Source organism: Haemaphysalis longicornis, unplaced genomic scaffold (assembly GCF_048455015.1).
Source record: "Haemaphysalis longicornis isolate Haplotype H1 unplaced genomic scaffold, Haemaphysalis longicornis Haplotype H1 scaffold_1, whole genome shotgun sequence".
Classification (NCBI taxonomy): Eukaryota; Metazoa; Arthropoda; class Arachnida; order Ixodida; family Ixodidae; genus Haemaphysalis; species Haemaphysalis longicornis.
The window spans coordinates 28251149-28268170 of NW_027526203.1; the positions used below are offsets into that span (position 1 = coordinate 28251149).

Consider the following 17022-nt stretch of genomic DNA (forward strand, 5'->3'; position numbering starts at 1 on the left):
AGGACTGCCTCGAAGATGAATCTTGGGCCTGCATCCAAGAGATCGCAGAGCTTCCAGAACCTTCTGAGGAGTTTGTTTCTGCTGATTGGAGCCTTGTGTGCTTTGAGTAGCCTGCAGATCATATGATTCTTGCGCATGTAAGTGGTGCCTTAGGGGACGAACCAAAGGAAGAGGGTAACGATGAGGATATTGCAGGGCAGAAAATGTGAGCAACAGGAAGGCTTGCAACAGAAACGTAATGTAGTACGACTCCTCAGTGTTTTTAGAATTTTTTGGTTATAAGCGACCTGGGTTACAAGAGACATGTTTTCTGAGTCAGGAAACATGTATTTGTATGTGTATTGTATTCCTATTGGAGAATCAGTGGCATTGTGTGTGTACTGCTCCATTGCAGGTGAATGGCTTCCGTTGTGTGTGTCCTGCGGGCTACGAGGGCACCTACTGCGAAGCCAACATCGATGAGTGCAAGCCAAAACCGTGCCTTAACGGAGCTCAGTGCATTGATCTCGTGAACGGGTGAGCTTTGACAGACTTTCTTGAGTTTCGTAGCATACTCTGGGCAGTCGAGCGTCAAACTTGCAGTGCCAAAGGATGAGAAGCAACTGGAATGGCAAATATCGGCCTAGGGTGTCATGTTTGTAATACAGTTAAACCTCGATATAACGAAGTCGTACTTGCGGGCGAAAATTTTGTTAAATCGAGAATTTCGTAAAATCGAGGTTTCGATTTTACAGTTAATTTAACCAGTTATTGAGGTTTCAAAACCTTGCCCATCGCTCAGAAACAACTGCTATGTAGTTACCTCTCCACTTAAAGCAAAATTTGTACTAAAACTGGCCTCGAAAATTGTGTGAATTAAGAGCTTCAACACTTAGGCAATGGAATTCGGATAGCTGACAGTAGTTCGTGTCGTCGTAAAACCAGTGCTTTTTCCGCAACGCCTCATTGAATATGATAGCAGACTAGGTTTCCACTTTTTCTTTTTTTAATTTCGGTCACTACTAAACGCCGCTGTTAGTCAATTGAACCCGCGTCCATGCCCCGTGAACTTCACCCCGGCGAGGTGCTGGTTCGAAGTAACGCCTCTTTTCGTCCGTTCAGTGGTAGGCTTAGGCGCGGCGTTGAGGGGTGTGGCGGGCCATTAGCGGAAGGGTGCTATAAAGCTTTCGAAAGACTTTTTTCATGCACAAAGGCTCTGCAGTATGGGCGCGTGATGCAACCACGACACTCAAGATAAAGCCATGATTGAGAGTTGAGTTGAGTACACACAGACCGCTTCACTTTGTGGAGCAGCACTTACGTGCTCCCGGTGAAGCGGAAAGCTTACATTAAATATCTTCTGGCCAAATTTGATTAAGCAATTACTTTTATGCCCGCTGAGCCCTAAAGAAACTGATTTCTCTGCATCGCAGCGTTCTAATGAACTCGTTTTGACCACGTTCAGAGAGCAATTTATTGCCACCAGCACTCAATGTTCAAGCCGTAGTGAAGAAGTCCGTAAGCAGTGCTTGGCGTTTCTTGACCAGGGTGGGCTTTACGTGACGCTCGTATGCTGACAGCGCAAACAAGGCTTGCTTTTAAACATTCTCGTGTTCCTGCGTGCCTCCGCAGAACGTCGATGGCATCCATCACTTCGGTGGCCTTCGGTTTCACCGACACTTCCTCAGGCTCTTGTTCGGAACACTTTTCTTTCCCTTGGAGTGCTCACGCTGCTTACAAGACTCATCTAATGATGGACGAACAAAATAATGTGGTTATCAAGCACAACCTAGAGCAGCCGCACCGTGAGCAAGGGCGCGTAGAAAAAAACACTTGAAGTCGGCTTCGGCAGCCTAAGCATAGAGGGCGCTGGCATAGGGAACGATGGAGACGTCAAAATGGTGGCCGCACTAACAAACCGTCCATGACCGCTAGTGGTTTTTGAGCAGCTTCTTTCATCGCTTTTAATTGTTGTCAACCGCAGATTTCACCGCTTTTCTTTCATCTTAGCCTTTTAAGAGTTAACGTGAGTACTGAATGTTTTCGATGTAGGCTCTGAGAGGCAAAATAAAACTTGCCTCGACCGGAATTTCGGTCTTCCTTTCTCGCCATGACTTCGTTAAATCGGAAGCGTCGCACGAAATTACTTCGTAAAATCGAGATAAAAATACATGGATTTATCAAAATTTTGATAGAAAACTTGAAAAAATTCGTTATATCGCGAATTTCGTTAAATCGAGGTTCGTTATATCGAGGTTCAACTGTATAATGGCACAGGATGTGCCTGGCCATTGAAGATGCACCAGAAACCCTTGAGGTTGAGCAATGTGAAGGTTGCCCTGGCATCGGCCTCACCAGCCACAGCTTGCAGTGCATCATCAGTCATCAGTAACTGTTAGTGCGTCATGCTAGAGATAAGTGGGAGGCTGTTGGGGCTTAACACCTATGTCTGTAATGGCAAAAGCAAAACACCAAAAGACACACTAGTTGGCCATGAAGCTTGCAATGAGGTACCAGTCATTAGGTTGTCTAGAAAGTGCTTGATTCCAGTGGGTGAAGGAGTGGTAAGCTGCAAAGCGTATCCTTTTTTTTTTTTTTTTTGAAAAGTATGGAGAAACTCGTATTTCTTTATGACAAAATTCACTAAGTTTAATTATTTCGTTGGTTTACTGGTCTTGTCTTCAAATGTTGGTGTTAAATGCACCAAAAAAGCACCTTGAGGCCTGCCATTGTGGATGTCGTCTGTGGACCAGATTACCTGCGCAGCTGTAATGAGTAGCGAAACCTCAGCGCACGGGTATTTCTGTTTTGTACCTCCATCAGGAAAATGGCCCTCATGGCCATGATTGACCCTGTGTCCTCGTGCTCAGCAGCACAACGCATGACTTGTCTTATTGTTAACTTTTTCATGAAGCACAAGCACTTGAAAAGAGGTGTGGGTAACAAGTGCCTGACCCCGTAAAAATTTTTTTTAATGTGCACTTGTGGCAGTTTTTTTCTTTTTTTGTGTCAAGACACATTAAACTAGAACATTCATATTGGAAAATATTTTAGGTGATGTTCGACTTGATTTGTAACAGCAAAGGTGGAAATTTGAACTGTTGTTTGGCATTCATATACTGAAAGCCTGATTAGCTGAGCAGGGATTTACAGTTGAAGTTAAGACTAACATTGCTTCTTCGGCGGGATGAGCAAGGCGATGTTACAAGAGTTTATTACCCGTTTTAAGATAAAAAATAACTCAACAGCAGTGCTTAATGCTGCTTTATGTTACAATCTTTGCTATCTCAGTTGCCAAGCAAAGTGCGAGCCTTCTAGGCTTTTTCATAATTTAACAAGGTAAAAATTGTAAGAAAAAAAATTTGTAAACTGCGGGCTTTGTCTTCTACAACTCTTGCTTAATACCGTTAAAGGAGCCATGAAGAGAAAATGCAAGTTTGTTTTATTCGAAAGATTTCGTGTTTTATAGTGCCCCAGCAATTGTCCGGATACAAACGATGCTCTGTTTACTGAGAAATTAATTAATTTAAGTTAAAATTTTGATTTTCCCGCTAAATCGTTCGTTTTCAGGGTCTGCAAGGACATCACAGGAACCGACCGCTCCGCAGCCTAGAGTACCTTGATTCACACGTCCGCCGTATAGGGTTGAGACATGTATATGCTGGCGCCGCCATTTTGGGCCGCTCGCTCGCCGCCGAAGCAAATCATTGTCAAAACCACACTAAAATTACCGCCGCAACGCGGTTTACTGGTGAAGTTTGAATCATCTTATCTGTTTTGCGTTGCTAGGTCTCGTGGGAAACGCAAAGAAGGACGCGTTGAGCACGTTGGCCCAATTGCGGCGGCACGGGACCGTTCAAAGGGTGTCTTCACCCTGTACGTCGGTGTTGGCCTCCAGGTACCCTACGGTGGCGTTCCCGCGTTGCTTTACGTTGCCTGGACCTAGATGGCGACACCATACCGTGGCAAGCCTTTGGTTTGTTTTTGACCGTATTTAAACCTTGCTTGTTTTTGTTTGGGAGTAAATAATCGTTCATTGAAACAGTGCTCGCTCGAAAAATATGGTCACGTAAGATACTGTTGCTTGCGTCAAATGGCCAGTGTTGTCCGAGACAACCCCAAGCCCGGCAGTGCTGTGCAGCTAAACCAAGCATAGTGCGCGTACCAACAGCAGTACGCATCAGTACTTCTGTTTACATGTGCTTACGTAACTTCCACTGTTTGTCCCACCATTCTTATGGCTTTGTAAAGAATGTGCCCTAAATTTAGGCGCAAATAGCTCGTTTGGCTAGCTCTAAGCTCTACCTAATTTGCGTCTGCTTGTGCCGGCCTCCGCCAATCGCAGAGCTGGCTCAAATGACATCATAGGTTCTGTTGCGGGAAATGAGCTGGTGGGTCGCATGGCCATTCCCTTTTTTCTAAATTATGTAGCTTATTTGAGCGAAGTTTACGTTAAAAGTGGTGTCAGTATGATTCTAACGAGGCAATACGTATTTTGAATGAACCAAACGTGTTTTCTCTTCATGGCTCCTTTAAGCCTCATTACACAAAACAGGTTATAATGAACTAATAAATGCAAAGAAGTAAACGCAATTCACTGTGTGATATTGGCGGGAGGTGCAGTTTGATGGTGCTGCAGTCATGATGGAAGCAACTTTGCCTCCTGCCTAAACTATGTTTTATTATTAGTAATTTCATGTTTATATACTTGGAGTCACCAATGGCAGGCGATTGTAACGCTCTCTTCCCGCCTCTGTTGTGAACCCCGCAGCTACGAGTGCAACTGCACAGATACCGGCTTTCACGGGGCACACTGTGAGCACAACATCGACGACTGCTACGTGGGGGCCTGCCAGCACGGTGGCACGTGCGAGGACCGCGTGCGGGGCTTCCACTGCCACTGCTACGACGGCTACGTGGGCAGCTCATGCGAGACGGACGTGGCCGACTGCGATCCCCCGCGGCCGTCCACCCCACCGTGCGAGAACGGGGCGGCCTGCCTCGAGCGCTCCAACACGAGCCTCTACCGGGAGAACTACCTGGGCCTCTTCTCCCACTTCAGCTACGCCACGGCAGCCGGCTACGTGTGCCTCTGCCCGCCCGGCTTCAACGGGACCCGCTGCGAGGTCAACATCGACGACTGCCCAGGCAACAACTGCAGCGTGCACGGCCACTGCGTCGACCTGGTGAACGCGTACCGGTGCGAGTGTGACCCTGGTTATACCAACGCCGACTGTGGCACTGAGGTGCGTTTGGTTTTCCTTCCTTCTGGACCTACTCGGTGTTTTGGAAATTGCGGGCACGGAGAATGCACAAGTTGCAGCTTTGGTGCTGAATGCATTGAGTAATCAACTGATAACAGAGTGTTGCAGGTGCCTTACCACATGCAGTTGGCATCTATGCGGCTGTTTATACAAATTCTCGCTACATTGCTATTACTATTTTACTCTTTATTGTTCTCCTATTGCTTTCTTTTTAAGGCATGGTACGTTTACCTTGCCTGGATGTTGCAGTTCATGCCTTGTATCTTATCACCCATGTATCCATTTTTTTTCACTGCTCTCATGTCTCGTGTGTGCTTGTATTTCGAAAAGCAAGAAAAAAAAAGTCTGGCATTGCCAATTAAGGGCCAGGCTGGTCTTGGGGCTATTTTTTAATTTAGTAGCCAATTTTATTGAAACTCCACAGCACTATGCAGGTTTTGTGCCGATTTCAAATCTGCAATTAGTTTTTTTGCAAGTTGAATATTTTTTTAGTTAATGATTAATCACCATTATTTTGAGTCACAATTACCAAAGAACCACTGCATACAGAATGGTGATTACCACGTGGCTAGGCAGACAAATCACTAAAGAATACAACGTTGGAAGAACTTCTTTGATTTGGCCATTTTTGGTCGTTTTACAACACACTAAACATCACTCCTCTCGCGCTCTGCCAGAAAGGGCCCGCAAGCAGGTTCAATTGCACACAGTAATAATTTTCCAAAGCCTCCACTTGAAAATTTGTGTCCGACAATGTATTCTCCGTACATTTAGGTATCAAGCAAAAAAAAACAAAACAAAAAAAAAACAGTTGTACCTGCTTTGGGTGCCGAGATATCCGTGGGCAGAATGAATGAAGTCATAAATTTGAGTTTTGAGAAAGGTGCAGAAAACAAACGGCACACATTTTAATGAAAGATACTACAGGATGTGTCCAGATTTTCAGTGTGAGATTGCTAGTAACCACCAGGAATGTAGTCTGACTGCTTATTAGCTCTTGAATGACGCTTTTTTAGAGCCTGTTGAACCCTTTCAGCTGAGGCGTGCTTGCGAGCAAAGTCTTGTGCTCGGTGATTGTCCATCTCGGCCATTCGTTTGGGGCTCTTCATGCTAAGGTTTAAGCTGAGGGCCTTCAGGATACCTGAAGAGGTTTTGGCGTTACCAGCATTAAAACTCATCTCTGCCTCTGCAACAGCGGCTTAAACTGTGAAGAGCGACGCGTGACGCTCCTTGGGTGTCAGTGCCCAGATAAGTGAATGAAGGCTCGCATTGCTGTTCTGGGTTTTACCCTGTGAACACCTTTCGACCAGCTTCTTATCAGACAAGCATTGATAAATAGAAAGCAGGGCTTTGCACACGTGTGGTGGTAAATTATACTGGTGCTTTGGCATGGGTTCTCCCTTGGCAAGTGCTGCATTTTGGTGGCACCAAGAGTCTGGGCCAGGTGGGCACAGGCTGTGATTGTGCAACATGTCATTTCACGTAACATGGTGGTAGGTCGCCAAGACAACCCTTTTCATCGCTTCAACATCACCTTTGTGGGATTTCAGGGCTCAACCATAGTAAGAGCTTCGCTTGGTGACAAGGTCACCTGTCAGTCTTCCCTTTCCTCCAAGATTTTCTCAGCCACTTCCCTTGCACTTTACAAGTGAAGTTTGTAAATTGGTAAACATGCGCTTCCATTCATGGTTCACGTTATCTTTTTCAATTTGAATTGTCAGGGTTTATTCGCACTCTAGCGATGCAGCGATGGCGTAGAGGTAGAACACCCGTCTCGCGTGCAGAAGGACCGTGGTTCGAATCCCAGTGCCGGACAATTCCCACCGGATTTAAAAAAAAAAAAAGAAGAATCCGCGTATTGATAGAATTGCACAAAGGGGCTTGGGGTGCGGCCTGACCCCGGCGACCATTGCCGGCAATGCACTCCCTCACCAGAGCAGGATTGGTCACCCTGGTTTTAGTAATGGCCACAACCTCCCATGAATACGCCAATTAACCCTCGGCCCTCAGTCCCCAGCGGCTGCGAAGCAACTGACCACGGCGGCGGTCAGACCTGTGACGCAGCAGAGGGTGCTAAGAATCCCTGGATCCGGACAGGCCGCCAATGGAATCTGAACCTGGCAACGTTTAACGCGCGAACCTTATCTAGCGAAGCAAGTCTCGAGGTGTTGTTCGAGGAATTAGAGGGCATTAAATGGGATGTCATAGGGCTTAGTGAGGTTAGGAGAACAGGTGAAGCCTTTACGGTGCTGAAAAATGGACACGCTCTATGTTACCGTGGTCTAGAGGACAGGAGAGAACTGGGCGTGGGACTTCTAGTCAATAAAAGCATAGCTGGCAATATAGAAGAATACTATAGCATTAACAAAAGGGCAGCAGGTCTTGTAATCAGGCTAAATAAGAGGTACAAGCTCAAGGTGGTGCAGGGCTACGCGCCTACATCCAGCCACGACGACCAAGTAGTGGAACGCTTCTATGAAGATGTGGAATCGGCAATGGCTAAAGTAAAAACACAGTATACCGTAGTTATGGGGGACTTCAATGCTAAAGTAGGCAAGAATCAGGCTGGAGACAAGGCAGTTGGGAACCATGGTCTGGGCTGTAGAAATAGCAGGGGGGACCTACTAGTTGAGTTTGCAGAACGGAATAACTTACGCATAATGAATATGTTCTTCTGTAAACGGGAGAGTCGAAAGTGGACCTGGAGGAGGCCGAATGGGGAGCACAAAAATGAAATAGACTTCATATTATGCGATAACCCTGGCGTCGTGCAGGATGTGGAAGTGCTCGGAAGGGTAAGGTGTAGTGACCACCGTATGGTAAAATCTTGAATTAGGCTAGATTTGAGGAGGGACCGCAACAAGCTAGTACGAAAGAAGCCGATAAATGAGCTAACAGTAAGACGTAAAGTAGAAGAATTCAGGATCGCGCTGCAGAACTGATATTCCGCTCTTAACGAGGAAGCCGAGTTTACGACACAGGAAGCCAGCGACAACCTTACACGCATTATCACGAAGTGTGCAGTAGAAGTCGGGGGCACTATGGCTAGACAGGATACTGGTAAACTTTCACAGGAGACGAAAGATCTAATCAGGAAACGGCAAACCATGAGAATCTCCACCGCAGCTGACAGAATAGAACTAGCGGAGCTCTCGAAGTTAATCAATAAGCGTAAGACAGCTGACATACGGAAGTATAATATGGAGAGGATCGAATACGCTGCAAAGAATGGAGGTAGCCTGAAAGCAGTGAAGAGACTTGGTGTGGGGAAAAATCAGATGTATGCATTTAAGGATAAGCAAGGCAATGTCATCACAAATAGGGATAAAATAGTCACAGTGGCCGAGGAGTTCTATAGGGATCTGTACAGTAGCCAGGACATACAGGATAATGCCGAACGAGACAGTAGTTCACAGGAGATAGACATCCCACCAGTAACGACCGAAGAAGTAAGGAAGGCTTTGAAAGAAATGAAAGGGGGCAAAGCACCTGGTGAAGATCAGATAACAGCAGACCTCGTGAAGGATGGCGGAGAAATTGTCCTTGAAAAACTGGCAAACCTGTATACGCAATGCCTAATGACCGCAATGGTACCGGAATCTTGGAAGAACGCGAACATCATCCTAATCTATAAGAAAGGCGACATGAAGGACTTGAAAAATTACAGCCCTATCAGCTTACTGTCAGTCGTCTACAAGGTATTTACCAAGGTAATCGCTAACCGAATTTCTGCAATCTTAGATTTCAGTCAACCTAAAGAACAAGCAGGGTTCCGTAAAGGTTATTCAACAATGGACCATATTCACACGATCAATCAGGTGATAGAGAAGTGCGCTGAGTATATTGAACCCCTATATATAGCCTTCATAGATTATGAGAAAGCATTTGACTCGGTCGAAACCCTAGCAGTCATTCAGGCATTGCGGAACCAGGGGGTAGATGAGCATTATGTAAGAATACTAGAGGATATCTACAATGGGTCTACAGCTACCATCATCCTCCATAGGGAGAGCAGTAAAATACCTATAAGGAAGGGTGTCAGACAAGGAGACACAATCTCTCCAATGCTATTCACAGCATGTTTACAAGAAGTATTCAGAACGTTGGATTGGGAACAGGTGGGAGTAAGGGTTAATGGAGAATACCTCAGTAACCTCAGATTTGCTGATGACGTTGCCTTGCTAAGTAACTCGGGGGACGAATTGCAAAGCATGCTTTCCGCACTGGGCGAACAGAGTAGAACCATGGGCTTGAAAATTAATATGCAGAAAACTAAAGTAATGATCAATAACCTCGGGACAGCACAGCGGTTTGAGATAGGTGGCGAGGCAGTGGAAGTGGTAAGCGAATATATCTACTTAGGTCAAGTTGTGACCCCAGATCCCAACCATGAGGCAGAGATAATTAGAAGGATCAGAATGGGATGGGGTGCATATGGAAGACTTTCTCAGATAATTAATAGCAGCCTACCATTGTCGCTGAAGAAGAAAGTGTATGACAGCTGCATCTTACCGGTACTCACCTACGGGGCAGAAACTTGGAGGCTCACTAAGAGGGTTCAACTTAAATTGAGAACGACTCAGCGGGCAATGGAACGGAAAATGATAGGTGTAACATTAAGGGACAAGAAGAGAGCGGAGTGGGTCAGGGAGCAAACTGGTGTTAAAGACATATTAGTAGAAATTAAGAAGAAATGGACGTGGGCAGGGCATGTAATGCGAAGGCAAGATAACCGCTGGTCATTAAAGGAGCCATGAAGAGAAAATGCAAGTTGGTTTTATTCGAAAGATTTCAAGTTTTATAGTGCCCCCAGCGCTTGTCCGGATACAAACGGTGCTTTATTCACTGAGAAATTAAACAATTTAGGTTAAAATTTTGATTTTCCCGCTCAATCGTGCGTTTTCGTGGTCCCAAATGACATCACAGGAACCGACCGCTCTGCAGCCTAGAGTACCTTCATTCACGCATCCGCCGTACAGGGTAGAGACACGTATACGCTGGCGCCGCCATTTTCAGTTGCTCGCTCGCCGCCGAAGCAAGTCATTGTGTGAAAACCGCGCTAAAATTATCGCCGCAACGCGGTTTACTGAAGATTTGAATTATATTGTCTGTTTCGCGTTGCTAGGTCTCGTGGGAAACGAAAAGAATAATGCGTTGAGCCCGTTGGCCCAATTGCGGCGGCACGGGACCGTTCAAAGGTTGTCTCCACCCTGTACAGCGGTGTTGGTTTGTTCCCGCGTTTCTTTACGTTCCGTAACCTAGATGGCGCCACCATACCGTGGCAAGCGTTTGGTTTGTTTTTGCCCGCATTTAAACCTGGCTTGTTTTTGTTCTGGGAGAAAATATTCGTTCCCTGAAACAGTGCTCGCTCGACAAATGGAGTCACGTAAGACCGTTGCTTGCGTCAATCGGCCAGTGTCGTCTGAGACAACCCCAAGCCCCGTAGTGCTGTGCAGCTAAACCAAGCATGCTGTGCGCAGTACGAACAGAAGAACGCATCAGTACTTCTATGTTTACATGTGCTTTCGTAACTTCCACTGTTTGTCCCATCATTCTTATTGCTTTGTAAAGAATGTGCCCTAAATTTAAGCGCAAATCGCTCGTTCGTCTAGTTTGTAAGCTCTACCTAATTTGCGTCTGCTTCTGCCAGCCTCCGCCAATCGCAGAGCTTAGCTCATGTGACATCATAGGTTCTGTTGCGGAAATGAGCTGGTGGGTCGCATGACCATTCCCGTTTTTCCTAATTATGTAGCTTATTTGAGCGAAGTTTACGTTAAAAGTGGCGTCAGTATGATTCTAACGAGACAATCTTTTGAATGAACCAAACTTGTGTTTTCTCTTCATGGCTCCTTTAAGGGTAACAGACTGGATCCCTAGAGCAGGCAAGCGCTGCAGGGGGCGGCAGAAAGTTAGATGGGCAGATGAGATCAAGAAGTTTGCGGGGATAAATTGGTCACAGTTGGCACAGGACCGAGGCAATTGGAGAATAATGGGAGAGGCCTTTGCCCTGCAGTGGACGTAGATAGGCTGGTGATGATGATGATGATTCACACTCTCCTGCACACAACCGCTCACTTGCTCGTCCACTCCACAACTCCCCAGAGTCTAGAGTCTCCCTGCACCACACACACCGCACCGCGCCCAGAGGGCGCCACCTACTTCCCCATCCCTCATAGATGGATGTCCTCACAGAATGAACCCATACACCTTTTTATCTTGCAAGGCGAGGAAAGTTTGACAATCGCCATCTGAGAGAATAGTTGTGTACCTGACACCATTCTTTTGAAGTGACTGTTCGAAAAGAAAAAGGGCTGCTTCAACTTCCATCTCTCCAGATTTTTTTCCATGTTTTTCTGGCAGATGTGGGTAGCATGCCAAGTTAGGAATGACCGAGTATTCGAGAAATTCGAATGTTCGATAGAATATTTTATTATTCGGATTCGCTTTGACTTGAATTCAAGCATTCGACAATTTCGAAATTTGCAGTGAATACACTAGCACAGACTTCGAAACGTTGCCACAGACTGCAGGTGGCACAAGCTTAGAAGCACGCAGCCAACCATTTACGTGTAGATTCTGTCAGTCCTATCGCCATCGCTAACACATTCTTGCCCAAAGTAGGGAGATTGAAGTCAACCTAATCTATTCAGCACAACTCGATTTTCAAAATGGCGTCAGTGTCGTTCGGCGCGTCGAAAACGGTTCATACTCGACGTTCGCAAGTTCAACATGGAAATACTACTTACAGCTTCCCTCCGGCAGCCCAGTGCGGTGCAAATCCTGCCAGTCCATTTTGAAGACCCCAACTGGAATGACCACAACATTAGTGACACCTGAAACAGCACCCTTGCAAGTACAAGCCTTACTTATCCGACCGCCAGCATAAAGTAATGGTTGCCCCAAAGCAGTGCACGGCAAAGGAAAGCTCGTCGCCGGTTTTGGTTGCATCCATTGTCAAGCCAAAGCTCCAGCTGATGTCCCAAAGAGCGAAAGAGATGACACGAAAAATCACCACTTTCATTGCCCACGACCTTCAGCCGTACAGTGTGGTCAAAGCTAAGAGTTTCGTGGATGTGATCAACTACGCAATGCCTGAGTATGTCATATCAGTGTCTTTCAAAGCGGTGTTGTCACTCCGCTCCTTTGCCGCCGCTTTTTTCCCATCGTGCCTGGTACTATCATTCGTATCGCTTGGCCTGGACATTTGCACACTCGCCATTTTCCCTCTCAATTTGCTCGACCATGTCAACCTTATCTCACGCACACAAGACGTGGGGATTGCGGGTTATAAATAGCGCTGGACGGCCCGGGAGTCGCGTAGCGTGCAGCATTTGGCTGGCAGGCTAGCTAGGATGCTGTGGAGGGGAGCGGGGGGCACAAAATAGGTGTTTTTCTTTTTCTTTTTGGCAAAATTGGTATTTGAGCTAAAGCTTCGGAAATCATGCGAGAACGCACAAATATACTAGTTTAACTAAGTTTTTAGCCCATCTGTCGCGTGAGACCGTCTACTAGGCCGGCATTTACTACACCCCGGTCATACAACGCTTTTGCGTGGTCCCTTGAAAGTCGTATTTTTGGGGTTTCACTGTATTTGCCAAAGATTTCTTTCTTTTTCTGTCATATTTATGTCGCGTATTAAACTTGCAGCCTGGCCTTGGCATAGTTACACGCTTACCGTAGTCGAAGATGGCTACCCCCTTGCACTACACCTCGCGTGCAGCAGCCGCCACTGATCCGCTTCCACCAATCAGATGTCACTTTTGCAGTCACATGAACTCAACAGCCGGTAACAGTGCACACTTCACCTTTTTTTCTATGCTTTTTTCTTCATGACCAAAGGCAAAAAATGAGGCACCTGTGGCGGGAAATCTAAGATGAAGAGGCGGTCTTTCAAACGAGACTGAGATGAACGCTTTCGTTAGACCAGAATGCCGTTTTACCATAGAATTCTGCGCAAACTGAGCCGTAGAATGCACTTTAAAATGCTATTTTCAATAAAATATGGTGCCTTTTGATGAAAAAAATTTGCAGTCTGATAGAAAAATGGCTGTGGATGTCGAAAATGCCATTTTCCAGAAAAGATTTTTTGACCATTTTTTGCCCCCAAATACCCATCTGCCCTTTTAAGAACACACAAAAACAATGCATGGGTGTTGTTCTAGGCACATTCCTGGCACGCACCGAGCGTTTTACTTGTTCTGGCCACAGCAGGGCTGCCACAGTACAGACATGAGGCACTGACATACACTAGTCACTTGTCTGCTGAATCTCAAGTCTCGGATGCACTTAGTTCACCAGGCAATTAGGAAAAGCTGCACAGGGTACTGGTGAGGGCATGCTGGTTTTTGCTCATCATCACATTAATTGCTATCATCACTGTTTCATTCTTCATCACTGTCTCATCTTCCTGCCACTTTTTTTGATTGGTCATGCCCTGGTTGTCATCAGTGGATGTTGAACAAAATCTTCATCTGCAGTGCCGTTCAATGCCATGTGCCTCCCGGCCAATTTTCAACGGCTACCAGCTCATAGGGGCCCACAAATGCTGCTACTGGGGGCTAGTTGCAAAAGTGGTTTTAACTAGCTGCTATAGTTACCCAGTACCATGCCATAGCAAATAAAGGGGAGGGCACTCAGGAGGTTTATCTACTGCTGTATAGACCATTTATAACATAACCGCTTATGGTGCGCCACCAGATATAACACAGGTTTTCGTGACCACCGGTTTGCCTCCCATAGGACTCGATGCATACAAGCATGCTGCTTAATTAAAACATGGTTGCTGGAAGCACAATACTGTTTGTAGTGCGGTGTTTTGGCGGGCCCACTGATCGATCAGCGCTTCTGGGGCATCGTTTTAGGGTCACGAGAAAGAAATAAAAAGACGAAATCAGCCAATCAAACCGCCTTTGGCAATCGTGTATGCTAGGTGAGGTGAAAAAAAATCCTGCTTGCGTTATCCCTCTGTACCACGACATCCGTTCATAGACATGAAGAAACGATGAAATGCAGCTGTGCTCCCTAAAAAAAAGTTCATGCTGCGTTCACGGTTTGTAAGACAACACTTGCGGTTTGTGATTATGCAACAGCGGCGGAGGCAGATGTGAAAAAAAAAAAAAAAAAAAAGCAGTAAAGACTGCGGCTGTTTTCAAGTTCCATTCCTAAGAGTGATGACTAACAAAGACTGACTTGAGAGTTAGGTTGCGGTTATAGTGTGGTACCATTTATGGTATGGATTTTTGTAGCCTCTGCGACATGCATACATTATAAGCAGTCTACACTTTACAGCGTGGACCACTTGTAACCTATGTCATGGGAGCCACAAAAATTCGAAAGAACGATTTTCTAGGCCTGCATATATGCAAAACCTGTATACTGAAAAACCACATGTAAGTGACGATCAAGGAATGTGGCCAGAGCATTTAGGAGCTTAAGGGGTTACCTGTTTGTGCAGGTAACACCCAGGGGCCAGCCTTTTCAAACTAGCTTCGTGTTTTAAGCAGGGAAGAGAAAACCTGAATCAGACCCAAGAGGTGCATACAGTTCCCACTCAGTTAAAAAATTCCGGCACATTGCGCTGCCATTGCTTTTTAGTAGTCTTGTTGGTCGCATTGTCTTCCACGGCACTCATGCCTGGGAGGGCCTCTTCACTAAGGTTATTTTCTGCACAACACACTTCACACTTTCAGTTTATTCAAGTACTCAAGTGTATCTTTGCACAACATGTCTGGTATGTCCTTATCGCCCTCATCAGGCACGGACTCACACCATTTTGTACTTACCTTCGTTTCCTGGTGCCTGGTTGAGTGGATGAAGAGACATCAGCTTTAGAAGCATTTTCTCTGCTTAAAAAACAAACAAAAAAAAAAAAACCAGAGAAATAGGCCAGCTGTTGCAACACACACCTTCTTTTGAAGTTTTCTTACGATAAGTTTTATTGTTTGCAGATTCTTTGAGTAAAAGAGTATGGTTTCCTTCCCTTTCCTCTTTTGGCCACCCAGACAAGTCTTGCCTCTTTAACTGCAGCTTTTATTTGGCTTCACATTGAAGATACCTGCCCTATCAGCATGAATTAATGAATTATGTCCTGCATTTTATACCCGAAAGTCAGTGATGGTCAGCCGTGCGTTTGCCATTCATTCGTTTGTGACAGCATCATCTCCTTTCTTGCTTTCACCATGTACCTGCTTATGCACAAAGCGGTGTTGTTCCTTAAAGCAATGAACTCAACCTCTGGAGATTGATAAATTCTCAATAAAGCGCAGCACTGTTAGCATTTAGCACCTCACCGTCCACTTTAACACCAGGCACTGTCAGTTTATTCATAAAGTGAGGATCTCTTCTGGTGTTGCACTTTGGACTTTCTGTTTTACTTGATGTTTGCACTAGAGCATGAAACATTTTTTTATGGTGGCATTGTGTTGTTCAAGAATTGTGCATAGTGTCAGCGAAGCTTGCTCCTTCATTATGTCAGTGCATTTCCTCTTGGGATGAACAAAAAAAGTGAATGCATGGAATTCGAGGGAAGGCTGTCAGTATTTTGGTTGAATCTGTAATTGTGTCTATTTTACAGAGCAAGTTTGCGAAGAGTGGCTGGCTGCTGCAAATTTTGGCAATGAATTGCATGCACACATTCTGTGCCACGCAGTAGCTTTCCTTTCTATAAAACACAGCCTTCCTGTTTCAGTGTAGCGTTTTCTCTTTCTGACTGCACCGTTTTTCCCTCCACACCAGGTGAACGAGTGTGAAGCCTACCAGGCATGCCGCAACGGGGCCACCTGCCAAGACCTTGTCGCCGATTACCGGTGTCTGTGCGTCGACGGCTATGGCGACAAGAACTGCTCAACCCTCCTGCTCGGTTGCCAGGAGGCACCGTGTCAGAATTCTGCCCATTGCGAGCCACTTTTGACACCAGAAGGACAGCACTCGTACAAGTGTCACTGCCCACCGGGCTTCGCTGGTGACGTTTGCCAGACAAGCACGACTGCGTCGCTGGTGAACGACTCTACATGGGAGCTCAATGTGAGCCAGCAGCAGCAAGGAGCACCGAGCCATAGGCTACAGGTGCAATTTCGAACGACCCTTCCGTCGGGCCTGTTGGCGCGTGTGGTCCTGGAAGAAAGGCGGGTGCTGTCGATTGAGCTCTCTGGGGGTCGCCTCCTAGTGAAGGCTGGGGAAGACACGCCACCGATGACCGTTGGGGGGGCACTAAACGACGCCGAGTGGAAAGAACTGCACCTGGAAGTGTTGTCAGGGTTGATGTCCGTGTCTTTGGTTGACGGCCCTAATGCGACGGCATTGCTGCCTGGATACGATCCGGGTGTTCCGCTGACTTTGGTCGTGCTCGGGAGTGGACGATCGCTACGCGACTCCGTTGGTTTTGAAGTGGGCCAGCAGCAGCTGAATCGGACCGGATTTGTGGGCTGCGTGAGGGAGGTGAGACTGGACGGAGTGCTGCAACTGCCCGGACAGCAGCCCGGTCTCGTCGAGGGCTGCGCCCGTGTGGAGCAGTGTGTGATGGACACCTGCAGTGGCCAGGGAACCTGCGTTGACCTGTGGGACCAGCATGAGTGCCACTGCAGCCGGCCGTACTATGGGGACCGGTGTAACCACAGTACGTGCCTCTTCCTCTCTGCATTAATCGTCTGTGCTGTGGGGCTGCAGAGGCAGCAAATGCGCTGTGAAACATGGGGATCGCAACATTTCAGCACAGGTAAAAATTGATCGATTGAGGCGAACAGAACAGCAGAAGTAAGTTGATGGGACAGAAATTTGCAGT

At 46.5% G+C, this 17022-nt stretch overlaps 1 protein-coding gene across 1 annotated transcript in view; it reads left to right on the plus strand.

Annotated features, from left to right (window-relative positions):
* The window catches only part of LOC144175666 (protein crumbs-like), a gene marked incomplete in the record, with an annotated part of 234490 nt that overhangs the window by 160992 nt on the left and 56476 nt on the right, over positions 1 to 17022 (plus strand). Inside the window, 3 exon segments of the mRNA XM_077704712.1 lie at positions 395 to 516; positions 4751 to 5225; positions 15978 to 16857. Of these exon segments, the coding sequence (XP_077560838.1) occupies positions 395 to 516; positions 4751 to 5225; positions 15978 to 16857 (1477 nt within the window).